Here is an 18,064-nt window from a genome sequence, read left to right as displayed (position 1 = left end):
TGGAAAATCCACCGTTTTTTTTACCCTAAGTCACATCTCTGCAGAAAAAGACACCGTCTTTTCAGCCTCAGTCCTTTCGTCCCTATAAGAGTCATATCTGCCCAGGGATAGAGGAAAGGGAAGAAGACTGCAGCAGGCAGCCCATTCCCAGGAACAGAAGCCCTCCAACGCTTCTACCAAGTTCTCAGCATGACGCTGGGACCGTACAGGACCCCTGGATCCTACAAGTAGTATCCAAGGGGTACAGATTGGAATGTCGAGACGTTTCCCCCTCGCAGGTTCCTGTAGTCTGCTGTACCAATGTCTCCCTCCGACAGGGAGGCAGTATTGAAAACAATTCACAAGCTGTATTCCCAGCAGGTGATAATCAAAGTACCCCTCCTACAACAAGGAAAGGGGTATTATTCCACACTATATGGTGGTACTGAAGCCAGAAGGCTAGGTGAGACCTATTCTAAATCTGAAATATTTGAACACTTACAAAAGTTCAAATCCAGATGGAGTCACTCAGAGCAGTGATAGCGAACCGGGAAGAAGGGGACTATATGGTGTCCCGGGACATCAGGGATGCTTACCTCCCATGTCCCAAAAATTTGCCTTTCTCACCGAGGGTACCTCAGGTTCGTGGTACAGAACTGTCACTATCAGTTTCAGACGATGCCGTTGGATTGTCCAAGGCACCCTGGGTCCTTACCAAGGTAATGACCGAAATGAGGATTCGTCTTCAAAGAAAATGGACGACTTCCTGATAAGAACAAGGTCCAGAGAACAGTTGGAGGTCGGAGTAGCACTATCTCAAGTAGTTCTACGACAACACGGGTGGATTCTAAATATTCCAAAACCGCAGTTGTTCCGACGACACGTCTGCTGGTCCTAGGGATGATTCTGGACACAGTCCAGAAAAAGGTGTTTCTCCCAGAGGAGAAAGCCAGGGAGTTATCCGAGCTAATCGGGATCCTCCTAAAACCAGGAAAAGTGTCAGTGCATCATTGCACAAGAGTCCTGGTAAAAATGGTGGCTTATTACGAAGCGATTCCATTCGGCAGATTTCACGCAAGAACTCTTCAGTGGGATCTGCTGGACAAATGGTCCGGATGGCATCTTCAGATGCATCAGCGGATTACCCTATATCCAAGGACAAGGGTGTCTCTCCTGTGGTGATTACAGAGTGCTCATCTTCTAGAGGGCCGCAGATTCGGCATTCAGGATTGGGTGCTGGTGACCACGGAGGCCAGCCTGAGAGGCTGGAGAGCAGTCACACAAGGAAAAAAAATTTCCAGGGAGTGTGATCAAGTCTGGAGAATTCTCTCCACATAAATATACTGGAGCTAAGAGCAAATTTATAATGCTCTAAACTTAGCAAGACCTCTGCTTCAAGGTCAGCCGGTATTGATCCAGTGGGATAACATCACGGCAGTCGCCCACGTAAACAGAAAGGGCGGCACAAGAAGCAGGAGGGCAGTGGCAAAACTGCAAGGATTTTTCGCTAGGCGGAAAATCATGTGATAGCACTGTCAGCAGTGTTCATTCCGGGAGTGGACGACTGGGAAGCAGACTTCCTCAGCAGGCACGACCTCCACCCGGGAGAGTGGGAACTTCATCGGGAAGTTTTCCGCATGATTGTGAACCGTTGGGAAAGACCAAAGGTGGACATGATGGCATCCCGCCCGAACAAAAAACGGGACAGGTATTGCGCCAGGTCACGAGACCTTCAGGCGATAGCTGTGGATGTCCTGGTAACACCGTGGGTGTAACAGTCGGTGTATGTGTTCCCTCCTCTGCTTCTCATAACCAAGGTATTGAGAATTATAAGACGTAGAGGAGTAAGAACTATACTCGTGGCTCCGGATTGGCCAAGAGGGACTTGGTACCCGGAATTTCAAGAGATGCTCACAGAGGACTAATGGCCTCGGGAGCTAAGAAGGGACTTGCTTCAGCAAGTACCATGTCTGTTCCAAGACTTACCGCGGCTGCGTTTGACGGCATGGCGGTTGAACGCCGGATCCTAAGGGAAAAGGCATTCCGGAAGAGGTCATACCTACCCTGGTCAAAGCCAGGAAGGAGGTGACCGCACAACGTTATCACCACATGTGGTGAAAATATGTTGCGTGGGTGAGGCCAGGAAGGCCCCACGAAGAAATTTCAACTAGGTCGATTTCTGCACTTCCTGCAAACAGGAGTGTCTATGAGCCTCAAATTGGGGTCCATTAAGGTTCAAGTTTCGGCCCTGTAGATTTTCTTCCAGAAAGAATTGGCTTCAGTTCCTGAAGTCCAGACATTTGTCAAGGGAGTATTGCATATACAGCCCCTTTTGTGCCTCCAGTGGCACCGTGGGATCTCAACGTAGTGTTGGGATTCCTCAAATCATATTGGTTTGAACCGCTCAAATCTGTGGATTTGAAATATCTCACATGGAAAGTGACCATGCTGTTGGCCCTGGCCTCGGCCAGGCGAGTGTTAGAATTGGCGGCTTTGTCTTACAAAAGCCCATATTTGATTTTCCATTCGGACAGGGCAGAACTGCGGACTCGTCCCCAGTTTCTTCCTAAGGTGGTGTCAGCGTTTCACCTGAAACAACCTATTGTGGTGCCTGCGGCTACTAGGGACTTGGAGGACTCCAAGTTGCTAGACGTTGTCAGGGCCCTGAAAATATATATATATATATATATATAATTCCAGGACGGCTGGAGTCAGAAAGTCTGACTTGCTGTTTATATTGTATGCACCCAAAAAGCTGGGTGCTCCTGCTTCTAAGCAGACTATTGCTCGTTGGATTTGTAGTACAATTCAGCTTGCACATTCTGTGGCAGGCCTGCCACAGCCAAAATCTGTAAATGCCCATTCCACAAGGAAGGTGGGCTCATCTTGGGCGGCTGCCCGAGGGGTCTCGGCTTTACAACTTTGCCGAGCAGCTACGTGGTCAGGGGGGAACACGTTTGTAAAATTCTACAAATTTGATACCCTGGCTGAGGAGGACCTGGAGTTCTCTCATTCGGTGCTGCAGAGTCATCCGCACTCTCCCGCCCGTTTGGGAGCTTTGGTATAATCCCCATGGTCCTGACGGAGTCCCCAGCATCCACTAGGACGTTAGAGAAAATAAGATTTTACTTACCGATAAATCTATTTCTCATAGTCCGTAGTGGATGCTGGGCGCCCATCCCAAGTGCGGATTGTCTGCATTACTTGTACATAATTATTGTTACAAAAATCGGGTTATTATTGTTGTGGGCCATCTTTTCAGAGGCTCCTTCGTTGTTATCATACTGTTAACTGGGTTCAAATCACAAGTTGTACGGTGTGATTGGTGTGGCTGGTATGAGTCTTACCCGGGATTCAAGATCCTTCCTTATTGTGTACGCTTGTCCGGGCACAGTACCTAACTGAGGCTTGGAGGAGGGTCATAGGGGGAGGAGCCAGTGCACACCATGTGATCCTAAAAGCTTACTTTTGTGCCCTGTCTCCTGCGGAGCCGCTAATCCCCATGGTCCTGACGGAGTCCCCAGCATCCACTACGGACTATGAGAAATAGATTTATCGGTAAGTAAAATCTTATTTTCAATTCCATTGTTGTGGTGTATAGAGCCCAAAATATGAGAATTGTCTATGTCAGAATATTTATAGAGCTGACTGTACCTCTGATATCTTCTGCGATCCATCCATTCCAGAATGCAGCCACAGCTCCCATAAGTTTCTGTGGGGAATGGGATGCTTCCATATTTACGAAGCTCCAGAATGCAAAGCATTCCCGAGCTTGGCCCCCGCAGCTAATACCATCTATAGCCAATGGGCTGTACAGTACTTTGCATAATTAGCCGGCAGAGGGCTCCCTCAGAACCTTCCCCCGGCATTGGCCGCCTTGCATGTGTGGTCAGCGGGACCGGGCATGTTCAGGAACCCTGCCATCACACTGAACACATTGCAGGAATGGGGTTCTATTGGAGCCAATGTACCTATGGGTGTAGATTGTCACATCCCGCTGTAAGTTTTGCATCTTGCAATGTGATTCTGGGTGCTAATGTCACACCCAGATCGCAAATGTGATTCTTGATAAATGGGCCCCTTAGTCAGACTTTCTCCGTATCGCGACAGTGTCAGATCTCACCTTTTCAACAAAACATGCAATCCCTCTTCTCTACTCTCCTTTCCAGTTCACTCTCCAAAGACTATTTTTACTTAAATGCGGGTTTATAGAAGTGGAGATGTTGCCCATAGCAACCATTCAGATTCTAGCTATTATCTTCTAGAAGGTCCCAGATAAATGCTAAGTAGAATCTGATTGGTTGCTTTGGGTAACATCTCCACTTCTATAAACCTGCACAGCAGTTCACCCCTCCTCTTAGCATGTAACCAGTAGCGGCTCTTGCCACAGGCAAGCAGGCTTTTTGCCCGGGGCGCCGCTACCCTGAGGGCACCGCCGTGGCAAGAGCCGCTACTGCTCCTCCTTCCCTCCCCGCTCCCCAGCTGCAACAAGCGCTGTGTGCGCCCGCTACAGCCGGCATCACTGACTAACGCTAGAGGTCAAAATTGACCCCTAGTGTCAGTGCGGCGCTGCTATGGGAGAGACGTCATTACGTCTCTCCCATAGAGCGGAGCTGGCGCCCGGAGACAGCAGCAGCGGCAACAACGGTCCGGAAACAGGAGCGAGGCTGGTAAGTGTTTTCTTTTTTCTTTTAGGCTTTGAAAGCGTCGCTACAACTGGGGGCACATACAGGGGGCACAGCTACAAGGGGCCCTATCACTGGGGGCACAGCTACAAGGGGCCCTATCACTGGGGGCACAGCTACAAGGGGCCCTATCACTGGGGGCACAGCTACAAGGGGCACATACTGGGGGCACTACTACAGGGGGCACATACTGGGGGCACTACTACAGGGGGCACATACAGGGGGCACAGCTACAAAGGGCATAGCTACAGAGGGAACATACTGGGGGCACTACTACAGGGGGCACAGCTACTGTGGGCAAATCTACAGGGGGCCCATACTGGGGGCACTGCTACAGGGGGCACTGCTACAATGGGCACAGCTACTGGGGCATATCTACAGGGGGCACATGCTGGGGCACTGCTACAGGCGGAACAGCTACTGGGTGCAAATCTACAGGGGGGCACAGCTGCAGGGGGGAAATCAACTGGGGGGCACAACTACTTGGGCCATATCTGGGGGCACTGCTATTGGGGGCATAACTGTGGCCACGACCCTCCCCTAGGAAGCCACGCCCCCATACTTTGCAAACTAACTTTTGCCGCGGGGGGGGGGGGGGGGGGGGGGTTGCCAGTGGAAACTTTCGCACTGGGCGCCGCAAGGTGTAGAACCGGCCCTGCATGTAACCTCTCACAAGCAAATCTTTCCTGAATCATATCCTGTAAGGGAAAACATATGATGTCCTGGCAGACGGGATGCCGCTGTCACTGTACCAACAGAGGCATCCTGTGTGCTGGAATCCCGGCAGCGAGTCTCCTCGTGGGCTCCCTGTGCTCTCCGCACTCGCCACGCATCAAGCCTGGTGCACAGGTTCTATTCCCACTCTGTTGGTGGAGCGGACCCACCAACCGAGTGGAAATACCGAGCATTTGTCGTGATTCTGGGCGTCCGCATTTCACCGGCTGTCGGGATTCCGGCGATGGTCTCCTGAACGCCGGGATCCCGACAACTGGTAGTCATTATTTTAAGGTGCATAACTCACTTGTGTAATGTTTGGGGTTCACTGGTGTATTGTGACATTTTATAGGAGGAAAGTTACAAACTCTGCGTTCATCGAAAAATAATTATTTTAGGTTTATTTTCCACTTGTGTGCAGTGTCTTGAGGTGTGCTGGTTTATTTTTGGGCTGACAGTGCTTAGTAGTGCTGATAGTGATTTTATTCATATTTTTGATTCCTTAATCATGTTCATCCCTAGGCTTACCATACTATCCCTTTAAACCAAGACACTTGTGAATTACACAGGTTCCAGTTCCTTAAAACCCAGTGAAATGTAGGTTAAAAGTCAGCCAGCCACAGACCCTGGGGGTAATTCCAAGTTGATCGCAGCAGGAAATTTTTTAGCAGTTGGGCAAAACCATGTGCACTGCAGGGGGGGGGCAGGTATAACATCTGCAGAGAGAGTTAGATTTGGGTGGGTTATTTTGTTTCTGTGCAGGGTAAATACCGGCTGCTTTATTTTTACACTGCAATTTAGATTGCAGATTGAACTCGCCACACCCAAATCTATCTCTCTCTGCAAATGTTATATCTGCCCCCCCTGCAGTGCACATGGTTTTGCCCAACTGCTAAAAAAATTCCTGCTGCGATCAACTTGGAATTACCCCCCCTGTGTAATTCACGATTGTCCCAGATTAAAAGGATAGTAAAGTAAGCCTATTAATACCTAGCACTAGCCTTGCTTCCAGTGTTCCTGCTCTTTGTCCTTTTCAGTAACAATGACTGTCTGTACTCGGGTGTGGTATGGAAGGTAGATAGTAACTAGGTCGACAGTGTCTAGGTCGACCACTATTGGTCGACAGTAACTAGGTCGACAGGGTCTCTAGATCAACATGGGATAGGTCGACAGGTCAAAAGGTCGACATGAGTTTTTTTTTTTTTTTTAATGGTGTTTTCTTCGTAGAGTGACTGGGAACCCCAATTAGTGCACTGTGTTCGCTCGCCATGCTTCGGGCAAGGTGCCTCACTTCGATCGACACAGATTACCGTTACAATCGTAGTCCACGTGGATCATTGTATGAAAAAGTTCAAAAAAAGGAAAAATTGTGAAAAACCTATGTCGACGTTTTGACCTGTCGACCTAGAGACCCTGTCGACCTAGTTACTGTCGACCAAGAGTGTTCGACCTAGTTACTGTTGACTTAGAGACCGGATCCCCTGTACTCTCTGTGGCTCCTTGAGTTCTGATCTGCCTGTCCCTCCCCATGGCTCACCTCCACTTGTCTGTCAGATACAGTTAGTTACACAACCCTGGCCCTTGTCCGTGTCCTACCTAATTGTCTATTTATCACGCTGTATTGTTCCAATGTTACGTCAGTTACTGCACCACTTATATGTCATTTTCTCTGTTGCTTGTATATTCCCTATATGGTGCTGCCGAAACTTTGTGCCCCTTAAATAAGTTAATATATGCTAGGGCTAATTTAGTCCGTAAACAATTAACCTATTGCATGTATTTAGTATGTTAAACTGTTGTGGTGTGAACTGTACTAGATCACAATAGTTATAATTCATTGCCTTCCACAAGATAATGGGTTTCCATGTCACCCAACAGGATCAGACTGAAACTGGTTGGAAATTGTGCCTTGTAACTACACAAATAACGTTTAATGACCCTGCAGCTGTGTTACGTCGTACGTGCACTGAAATGCTTGCTGAGAATTCTAATGTGTGTGTCTCACTGAAAGTCTGATTAAAAATGAATTATAATGTTTCTGCCTCTGTCGTAAATTTGTAATTATTATGAAACCCAGTTGTTTGCTGAGAAACAAAAATAGAAATGTGTGTGTGGCCAGCTGCAAATGTGTACACTCCACTCTTATGTAAAAATACATTATAAACTTCTATACAGATGTATTCTCATACGCCTAGCTTCAATGGGCTTATGAGCCACTAGGTCTTGTGCGACTGCTTACGCTGAGTGTCTTCAGGTTCAGTCACTCACAGATATACAAGTGTCGCATATCAAATTAAATAGTGCAGCGGTTTTGTCACATTGCGTTGTGACTGAGGGGGACACTTACTAAGCAGTGATAAGAGTGGAGAAGTGAGCCAGTGGAGAAATTGCCCCATCAACCAATCAGCAGCTCTGTATCATTTTATAGTATGCAAATTATAGATGTTCCTTCAGTGCTGATTGGTTGCCATGGGCACCTTCTCCACTGGCTCACTTCTCTGCTCTTATCACTGCTTAGTAAATGTCCCCCTAAGACACAAATTCCGGTGAAAAAGATGCAAAAATACACTTAACGTAAGCTGGGACCCTATTGCGCCATGAAGGGCTGTTTGGTGCATCTATGGCAGTAGTGTATGAGGACACGTTTGCAGCTCTCACCCTTAAACCGTATTTAAAACCCATTATCTTTCCCCCAGCCAGAGTAACCCTACCAATGGGGGTAATTCCAAGTTGATCGCAACAGGAATTTTGTTGGCAGTTGGGCAAAACCATGTGCACTGCAGGGGAGACAGATATAACATGTGCAGAGGGAGTTAGATTTGGGTGTGGTGTGTTCAATCTGCAATCTAATTTGCAGTGTAAAAATAAAGCAGCCAATATTTACCCTGCACATAAATAAAATAACCCACCCAAATCTAACTCTTTCTGCACATGTTATATCTGCCTCCCCTGCAGTGCACATGGTTATGCCCAACTGCTAACAAAATTCCTGCTGCGATCAACTTGGAATTACCCCCAATATCTCTATCACTGTTGACAACACCATCATCTCCCCCGTTCCACAACTCCACTGATTGGGCGTCACTCTTGACTCCTCCCTCTCCTTTGCACCCCACATCCAAGCTCTGGCACAATCCTGTCGGTTCCAGCTACGCAACATTGCTCGCATCAGGCCATTTCTCTCCCAGAGTGCAACTAAACTTATCATCCACTCACTGGTCATCTCACGACTCGACTACTGCAATGTTTTCCTCACTGGCCTCACTAGCTCCCATCTTGCTCCCCTACAATCTGTCCTCAACTCCGCAGCTAGGCTTATCTTTCTCTCCCACCGCTCCACATCTGCCACTCCCCTTTGACAAAATCTACACTGGCTCCCTTTCTCCTATAGAATCCTCTTCAAACTCCTCACCCTCACATACAAGGCCATCTCTAATTCCACTGCTCCCTACATCTCCAGCCTCCTCTCCCTTCATACTCCCTCCCGCCCCCTACGGTCGACCAATGACCGTCGCCTCTCCTCTACCCTGGTCACTGCTTCACATGCTCGAGTTCAAGATTTTGCACGTGCCCCACCCCTTCAGTGGAACGTGCTCCCCCGCTCCATTAGACTCTTCTGACCTTGCAAAGCTTCAAACAGGTACTGTTCATCAAAGCATACCCTTCCGATGCATAACCTAGTCCTGAGGCTGCTCCTCCATCCCCCTGCCTCATGCCTTGAACATCTCTGCTTTGCTTACATCCTGCCATCAGCCTACCTCCCGCTTGCTTGCACCTCATGTCATCTGTATTTCGTCCTTTCCCACTAGATTGTTAGCTCTTCAGAGCAGGGCCCTCTTTCCTCTTGTTGTCAAAGCCCTCTTCTCAACACATTTCACTCACAGCTCTCTCCTACTCAGTGACCATCTTTACCCACTTTTTCTCCTGCTAGTAAAGGCTCATCTCTATTTTTGGCCACCAGCCCCAAGTAATACGGTAATTACTCCCTCGCTACTTACATCTAAGCTGTACTATGTTTTGAGAATTGTGGTGCTCTTTGTTACCTGTACTCTGTTTGTTTATTTACTGTAATGCTAAGTTTTGTCTCCCTGTACTATCCTTTGTACGGCGCTGCGAAACACTTGTGGCACCTTATAAATAAAATAACATATAATAATAATAAATAAGCAGCTGCCACACCCACGTGTTGTTTTAATAAAGTGGAGGATCAGTGGCTTAGTAATACCCCATTCAGACCGCGATTGGCGGGTCGCACCCGGGAGCCATACACCGGTGCGACCCGCCCTAGGCCTATTTCACACTGGTGTCCCTAGCCCGGCATATTACCGGGTTGGTGATGTCAGCAGTGATACGTGCGGAGGCGGCGCTTGGAGATCAGATGATCTCCAGGCGCCGCCCGTCCATAGAATGTGAACGGGAAACTGGTCGCATCATCCTGGCAACCCGTTCACACTGCACAGCGACCCGGGTTGAAGCTGTATTCAACCCTGGTCGCAAACCCGGTACCCGGGTTAGTGCGCGCTCGTGTGTAATAACCCGGGTTACAAGCTGGTGGTCTAAAAGGGGAATAAATGTAGGTGGTAGTGCACTCCTGAAAAGCTGTTTTGTCCAGCATCTGTCTTGCAATAAACACCCATGTTACTTGCATTTTTCTTTGTCAGGGATGTTTAATGGCAGAAATGAAGAAACCATGAAGGCTAAGTAGAAGGAATTGAAGAATGCTTCTCCGAAACAGATTTCTTTTACTGCTGGCCTTGGCTGCACTTCTCGCCTTCCTAAGTCTCAGTCTTCAATTCTGTGAGTACATTAACCTACTTACGTTTATTTATCCAGAAATGAACTTACATTTTTTTCTTTTGTCTGCATTGACTTTATTTTATTGTATCATTTTGCAGAGTATGAACGATATGCTGTTGGTCAGAATCCTGATAGTGGCATCCTGTCCATCAGAATACCGACAGCCCCCTCTAAAGTACCCTAACCCTCCCTTGTGTGTGCCTAACCCTCCCCGGTGGTGTCTAACCCCAACCCTCCCTTCCCAGCTGCCTGAACCTAACCCTCCCCGCTTGGTGCCTAACCCTAATCTCCCCTTCTATGTACCTAAACCTAACCCGCCCTCCCGAGTCCCTAACCCTCCTTCTCCTGCCTAAACCTACCCCCCAACCCGCTGGATGGACGTTCAGGATTCTGGCTGTCTGTATTGTGATGCTGGTATCCCGATTGGTGTCTGTATTTAGACACCGGGCTTGCGGCATCCTTCGGGATCCTGGTGTATATCAACCGCCGGCATCCTGTCCGTCTGGAAACTAACTGCATCCCTTAGCATTATGTTGTCTCTGATAAACAAATAATTATGCACTGCTACCTGATAGATCAGGTCAGTGCAATTGCAAGCCAGGGGTTGACGCAACCTTCTAAGGCTTTGTTGTGGGCACTTTTAATACATACAGTATGTGGTTTACCTCCCCTATTACCTCACATTTTAAGTTGCCAACTCCAACAGAATGTCAGGGAGATTCCCTGAAATAGCAGCAATCTCCCTGAAGTGTCTATCAATCTCCTTGATTGCACCTTACCCACATTATGTAGCTGTCAAACTGGATCATCCGTGCCATTTCCCTGCATTGGTTATAAGGCACAATGGGGCGGATGTATTAACCTGGAGAAGGCATAAGGAAGTGATAAACCAGTGATAACTGCAAGGTGATAAATGCACCAGCCAATCAGCTCCAATATGTAAATTGACAGTTATGAGATGATTGGCTAGTGCGTTTATCACCTTGCACTTATCACTGGTTTATCACTTCCTTATGCCGTCTCCAGGCTTAAATTAATACATCTGCCCAAATAATCCCTATGGCACATTTTATTTTCAAATTAGGTTTCTTGTGGCCACTTATATGGAACGGACGATAAAAACGGCCTGATATCGTGATTTATAACCGATGGTCATTATCACGGTAGAGGACGCTTTCATCGTCCAAAAATGGACCCATGATCGCATGATAAAACATGGGATCCAGGGTAAGTTCCCCGATCCCATGTGTTATCGCAGCTTCAGTGGTTGCCTCAGCAAAATACCCTATAAGTGCCGGCATCGTATGTATGGATGCGGCATTGGGGTTAATTTGATAGCCCCCAGCAAAACATTTACCCGTGTATTGGATACCCCCCTTAGTGTCTTTTCATCAACAAGTAGATCTTACTGAGCAACTATGCAGAGCCGGCCATAGGCATAGGCAAACTAGGCAATTGCCTAGGGGCATCAGCAGCTTCTGCTGATTAAAATGATATGCGGCATGACTATATTCTGTGTGTAGCATTTCATATGCAGATACAGCCACAGTCACACACAGTATATAGGCATGCTGCATATAATTTTAATCAGCAGAAGCTGCTTGTGCATCCTAGCCACATAGCAATGCAAATAAGATGCATTTTCATTGAAAAAAATGTGTCCAATTTTAGCACTGAGGCAAGATTTATGAGGACACATCTGTATCCAAGCAGAGGCAGAGGTCACAGTGTTAGTGGCAGTGTGAGTGCTGTGTGCATGTGAGTGGGTCGGTTGTGCAGTAGTGTTCAGAATATGTGTAAGGAGCATTATGTGTGTCATGTAAAAATGCATTAATAATGTGCAACATATGTGTAAGGGGCACTATGTGTGTCATTATGTGTATAAGGGCATTAATAATGTGCGGCATATGTGTAACAGGGTACTACTGTATGTGTGTCATTATGTGTATAGGGGCACTAATAATGTGCAGCAAATGTGTAGGGGGCACTATGTGTGTCATTATATGTATAAGGGCATTAATAATGTGCAGCATATGTGTAAGGGACATTATGTGTAAAAGGGCATTAATAAAGGTTGTCATGTGTAAGGCACAGTATGTTTATAAGGACATTAATAATGTGTCTCATATGTGTAAGGAGCATTACTGTGTGGCATTATGTGTATAAGGTGCTCTATGTGGCATTGCGTATAGAAAGGGCACTACTGTGTCATCTAACGTGAATAAAGAGCAATAGGGTGTGGTGTAATGTAAATAAGAAGAAATTCAGTGTGATGTAATGTGAATAAGGGGCTCTACTGTGAGGAGTAACGTTTATAAGGTAAAGTGATACTACTGTGGGATGTAATATGAATTATGGACACTATCGCATGATCAAATGTGAATAAAGTTGCAGTACTGTGTGGCGTAATTGGAATTGGGGTTACTATTTTGTGGCCATGCCCCTTGCCAGCAAAAACACACCCCTTTTTGGGCTATGCGCCGAATGTGCGAACTGTTCCTATTTAAAATATAGGGGGTGCTGGGAAAGAGGTGCAAGGTCAGAGGCGGAACCAGCGGTGGTGCTAGGGGGCACCAGCCAAAATCTTGCCTAGGGCATCATATTGGTTAGGGCCGGCTCTGCAACTATGTAGCAATACTCGGGTGCAGCAGTACATGTCCACTTAAACACCGTGCTCATAGCTCCATAGATGTTGCTTTCACAATCCCTGAAATGCTTTTTCAAAAGTGGACAAGAATGCATATTAGAGGTAGTGGTGCTCTTACTGACCTACAAAGCTTCCTCTTATAACACTCACAGTTGCAATACAATAACAACTCTGGACTTCTTCACCACTACCAAATACCTACTGCCTGGTCACTGACCACTATCTGGCATCTGTCATCAAAGATAAATGGCCTAAAGAGGTCATAAATAATCCAGATATCTCCCCGCTCCTCCCATACCCCCCTCCCTGAATTGACAGGAAACCTACATCCCAGTGGCGTAACTAGAAATTTTTCTCCCCCAAGCCAAAAAATTCTCTGGCGCCCCCCTCCATAATTGGCACTAGTAAAGCGATGAATCGGCGCGCACCAAAAAAGGGTGTGGCTTTGTTGAAATGGGTGTGGCTTTGCATAAAGGGGCGTGGCATTGCAGGAAAAGACTATCTTGTACCCCAGTTTTGCAACCTGCACGCCCAGACGTTGGCCACCACAGGATAGAAAAATAATCCTGATTCATGCCCCTTACATTATTTGTCGTTTTTCCTCCTTATAGTAATGCCCAGTATACATTATGCCACATACTGCAATGGCCCTTAGACATTATGCCACACACAATAATGCACATGACACAATATGCACACACCATAATGCCCCCGACACATTATGCCACACACCGTAATGCCTGTGACACATTATGACAGGAATCGCAATGCCCGTTATACATTTTGCTACACACTGCAATGCCCCTGATACATTATAGCACATACAATGCCTGTGACACATTATAACACACACCGCAATGACCCTGAGACATTATACCATATACCACAATGCCCGTGATATAGTATACCACACACCGTAATGCCTGACACATTATGACACACACCGCAATGTCCGTGATACATTATGCCACACACTGCAGTGACCCTGAGACATTATACCACATACCACAATGCCCGTGATATAGTATACCACACACCGTAATGCCTGTGAGACATATCGCAATGCCCGTTATACCCTGTGCCACACACCGCAATGTCCGTTATACATTCTGCCACACTGCAAATCCCCTGAGACATTATAACACATACCACAATGCCCCGTTATATAGTATGCCACACACCGTAATGCCTGTGACACATTGACACACACCACAATGTCTTTGATACGTTGCACCACACACTGCAATGCCCATTACACATTAAGTCCTACAGTAAGGCTTCTAATTACTTTTAAAGTACCTGCTCGTTGCCAGGGGTTTCATACTCTTGGTTCCATGCATGGTGCCAGGGGTTTTCATGCTCAGGGTGTCATGCTCGTTGCCAGGGGTTTCATGCACTGGGTGTCATGCTCGTTGCCAGGGGTTTTATGCTCTTGGTTCCATGCACGGTTCCAGGGGTTTTCATGCTCAGAGTGTCATGCTCGTTGCCAGGGGTTTCATGCATTGGGTGTCATGCTCGTTGCCAGGGGTTTCATGTACTGGGTGTCATGCTCGTTGCTAGGGGGTAATGCTTGATGCTAGGGCTGTGCTCCCAGTGCCACATATGCCCCCAGTGCCAGATATTCCCCCACAGTGCCAGGTACACACATGCCCTCAATGCAAATATGCCCCCCCCCCAAATGCCAGGTACACATATGCCCCTCAGTGCCACATATGCCCCCCCAAGTGCCAAATATGCTCCCCCTCCCCCAGTGCCAAATATGCTCCCCCAGTGCCAGTTACAACTCATCCCCGCTGTTTTGTGAAGGAGGAACACGGAGGGCACAGCGCGCGCCTCTCCTGTGTCCCTCCTGCGTCTCCGGCGTGTCTGTTAAATGAAGTGCCGGCTCGTGAGCCAATCAGAGCTCACGGACGGGCACTTCATTTAATAGACCCGCCGGAGACGCCGGAGGGACACAGGAGAGGCGCGCGCTGTGCCCTCCGTGTCCCTCCTTCACAGCAGCGGCTAGGGCGCCAGCGGAGGGAAGGAGGGAGACAGCAGATTGACATGTGGACGACTCGTCCGCATGTCAATCTGCTCTGCGCTAAATCAGTGGCAGTGCACCCCTCAGCCCTGCGCCCTCCAAGCCACCGCGAGGGCTGCGGGGGCAGTAGTTACGCCACTGCCACATCCCCTGCTTGGCTTTAAAAGTTAGGCCTTCACAGAAGTCTTGATTTGGCCAGACAGGCTGCCAAACTGCAGGGAGACACCGTATTTTCACCAAACAGGTGAAACACATTTTATTCTTCAAATGCATAACTTTCCTAGGCTATCTAAATGAAAAGATAGAATTTGATGGCAGATAAGAACCACTTGCCCATCTAGTCTGGCCATGTACATACGCACACTTACACACTAGGGTTAATTTTTGTGGGGAGCCAATTAACCTACCAGTATATTTTTGTAATATGGGTTGGAAACCCACGCAAGTACTGGGAGAATATACAGACTCCGCACAGGGCCATTGTGGGAACAGTGACCTTGACCACAGTGGTTTGAGGGGGTCTGGTATGGGATCCTGCCCGCGGGAGGGGGGGAGGGGCTGGGGGAGTGAGCGCAACAAAGACCTTTGCAGGCTCTGTGGCGAGCTGGGAATAGTGGGAATAGACCCTGATAGTCGGGATTTTTAGGGGTCGGGATGCAGGCGTCTGTATTGTGACAGTCTGTCTTTTGACTGCCGGTCACATAACTACATTCCCTCACAGATGTTAACCATTACATCAGAACTAAACACCTCAGGCTCCTTTGTAACATGCTGCCCCTATTATATATAATATACACCCAGGTGTTAGGAGTGGATTCCGATTGCCCAGAAACACTTCTCCCCAGCAGTGAATGATAAATTCCTGTGCCCTGGAACAGACTTCAGAGCCATGTTTCCCAGCTGCTTGTGAGGGAAGAAGCCATGTGCAGCTCAGTAAATGAATTTTAAATGAATGCTGAAGTTTGTAGTCCTACATTGGCTGTATATCTACAGGTTACCTAACTTATTTATACAATATAGTCATTAAGTTCAGGCTGTAGCGAGTGTCAATTTTGTCGATAAAATGTTGACTGAAAGTAATAGTTGACGATTGTTTTATTTCAGCACTAAAATTAGACTAAACTGAAAACTAAGAATCCACTGACTAGACTCGATTAAAACAAAGACAATAAAAGTGACTTAAACTAAGTTTAAATATCTTGTGAAAATTAACATTTTTAAAGAACAATTATGTGTTGTAGATATTTGTAGAAAAATAAATATGCCCTGCTGTGAAGGAAATATGATTGTGTATTTCATTTGTTTGTTCTAACAAACTTAAGGCATTAATGTGTATATGCTATATGGGAGACTCAGTATGTAACACATTTCAGCCTACTGTGCCTAGTTTACCAAACACATTGGGCCTAATTCAGATGCGGTCATAAAGCGGCTATTGTAAGCAATTTGATATATGTTTTTTTTTTTAACCATATGCGTATGAGCCTTAGTGTACACGTGCAAGCGATTGAATTGTGATGATTGTACAGAGGAATTAGTCGCAAAGTGAGCAGCAGGAAGACAGCGTTTGCGGGTGGTAACGGGGAGTGGTTGACCAAACGCAGGCGTGTCATGGCCGTTCAGATGGCATTTTCTGGCCGTGCATAAGTTAGCAGTTGCAATCTCACTTGCTACTGGAGAGCCCTCTGCGTCCCAGGAGAGCAGCTCAGTCTGTACTTCTACAGAGGCACTCAGACTCTGCGACATGACCTGATTTGTGACAATGGTACCGATGTATCGGCAGCTGTATGCAGTGAGACGGAAATAATACAACAGCAGTGGACATCCTTATGTACAGATTAGTTTTTTCTCATGTTTGCATATAGTTGCAATTGCAAACGGCAAAATATAGCAACATCCATCACAAGAACAACCACATATGAATTAGGCCCATAGTTAAAGGTAGGTCAATATCCTAAAAGTAATTTTAGAGAAATGTCCTTCAGCAAAAGCCATTACAGTATTATTGAACTGTTTTCAAAAGTTATGATTAAAGTTATGTCTAAAACATTGACTAAAACGAAAGGAAAAAAGAGACTAAATTGTGATTTTTAAACCGGGATGTAGTCAATTGATCTCCAATCCAAATCCCGACAACTATTGACCGATGCTCAAAATACTGACATTTAAAATGTCAACAAATCAAAAAGTCGACATGAGTTTTTCATGATTTTTCTCATTGAAACTGACTTGTTCATACTTTACCATCCCAGTGGACCTGGAGGGGGAATATAATAGTGTGCCAAGTGCAGTGAGGCACCGTGCCCGAAGGGGACGCTGTACACTTATACGGTGTCCATGTCGACATACACACCAAACAAACAAACAATGAAAAACTAGTGTCGTCTTTGTGACCTGTCGAGGTTTTACATGTCTGTATTTTGACAGTGTCGACATTTTAAATGTCTGTATTTTGTCCTTGTCGATCAATTGTTGTGGGTATTTTGACCGTCTGGATTTTGATTGTAGGCATTTCATACTGATCCCTTTAAACCAACTACAATTTTAAGTTAGCGACTAGGGGCCTTATTCAGAGCTGATTGCTATGGTTGCGATCTCTCTGAATGCTATCTGCGCGTGTATGATGTGTTCGCATCCCTACTAGTAGCTCTCCAGCTGTTGTGGAACTAAAAATAAAAAATGCTGGGATTTGTAGTCCAAACGACTGTAGAGTTTATGTGCACTTCTCAATAACCCCTCCATGCACCCCCACACTCTAATCACCACAATCTAGTTCTTGGAAACCTCTACCTCTTCTCTCGTGTGCTTTTCCTTCCCTCACTCACCATCTCCCTATAACTGCACCAAACACTGCTGCTTATTTCGGTATTCGGACTGCTGATACAACAGTGTTTATAAACCATGTCCTGCAATGTTCACTGTAAGTCATGTTTTTCTTGGTTTGTTCATACGGTTTATGTACTTTGTAAGGTGCTGCCATATACTGTAAATACAGGATAATAGTACGAATACTAGAAATCCTGCATTTATCCCTGTAACCAAGCACTCAACATTTTAACATCATTTTGAGCTCCTGCTCTGTGTAATCAAACAACATTCCTTTGCCTGGGTAAAACGGATTCTCCAGACCATATACTGTATCAACAAGCAGTTATATTTTACAGTATTCACCTATGAAAACTTTGCGGTACAAAGACGTCGCTGATGTGCTTTACAATA

The 18,064-nt window shown here is 46.6% G+C and overlaps 1 protein-coding gene across 3 annotated transcripts in view; it reads left to right on the top strand.

Moving 5' to 3' along the window:
* Positions 1-18,064, top strand: part of PXYLP1 (2-phosphoxylose phosphatase 1) — a 184,312-nt gene that overhangs the window by 75,129 nt on the left and 91,119 nt on the right. For all 3 annotated transcript variants that reach the window (XM_063915925.1, XM_063915924.1, XM_063915926.1), the window contains exon 2: positions 10,040-10,175. In XM_063915925.1, coding sequence (XP_063771995.1) covers positions 10,097-10,175 — 79 coding nt within the window. In that variant the 5' untranslated portion in view covers positions 10,040-10,096. The remainder of the gene's footprint in view (positions 1-10,039; positions 10,176-18,064) is intronic.

Source organism: Pseudophryne corroboree, chromosome 4, assembly GCF_028390025.1.
Source record: "Pseudophryne corroboree isolate aPseCor3 chromosome 4, aPseCor3.hap2, whole genome shotgun sequence".
Lineage (NCBI taxonomy): Eukaryota > Metazoa > Chordata > Amphibia > Anura > Myobatrachidae > Pseudophryne > Pseudophryne corroboree.
This window is presented reverse-complemented; position numbering and strand designations above follow the sequence as displayed.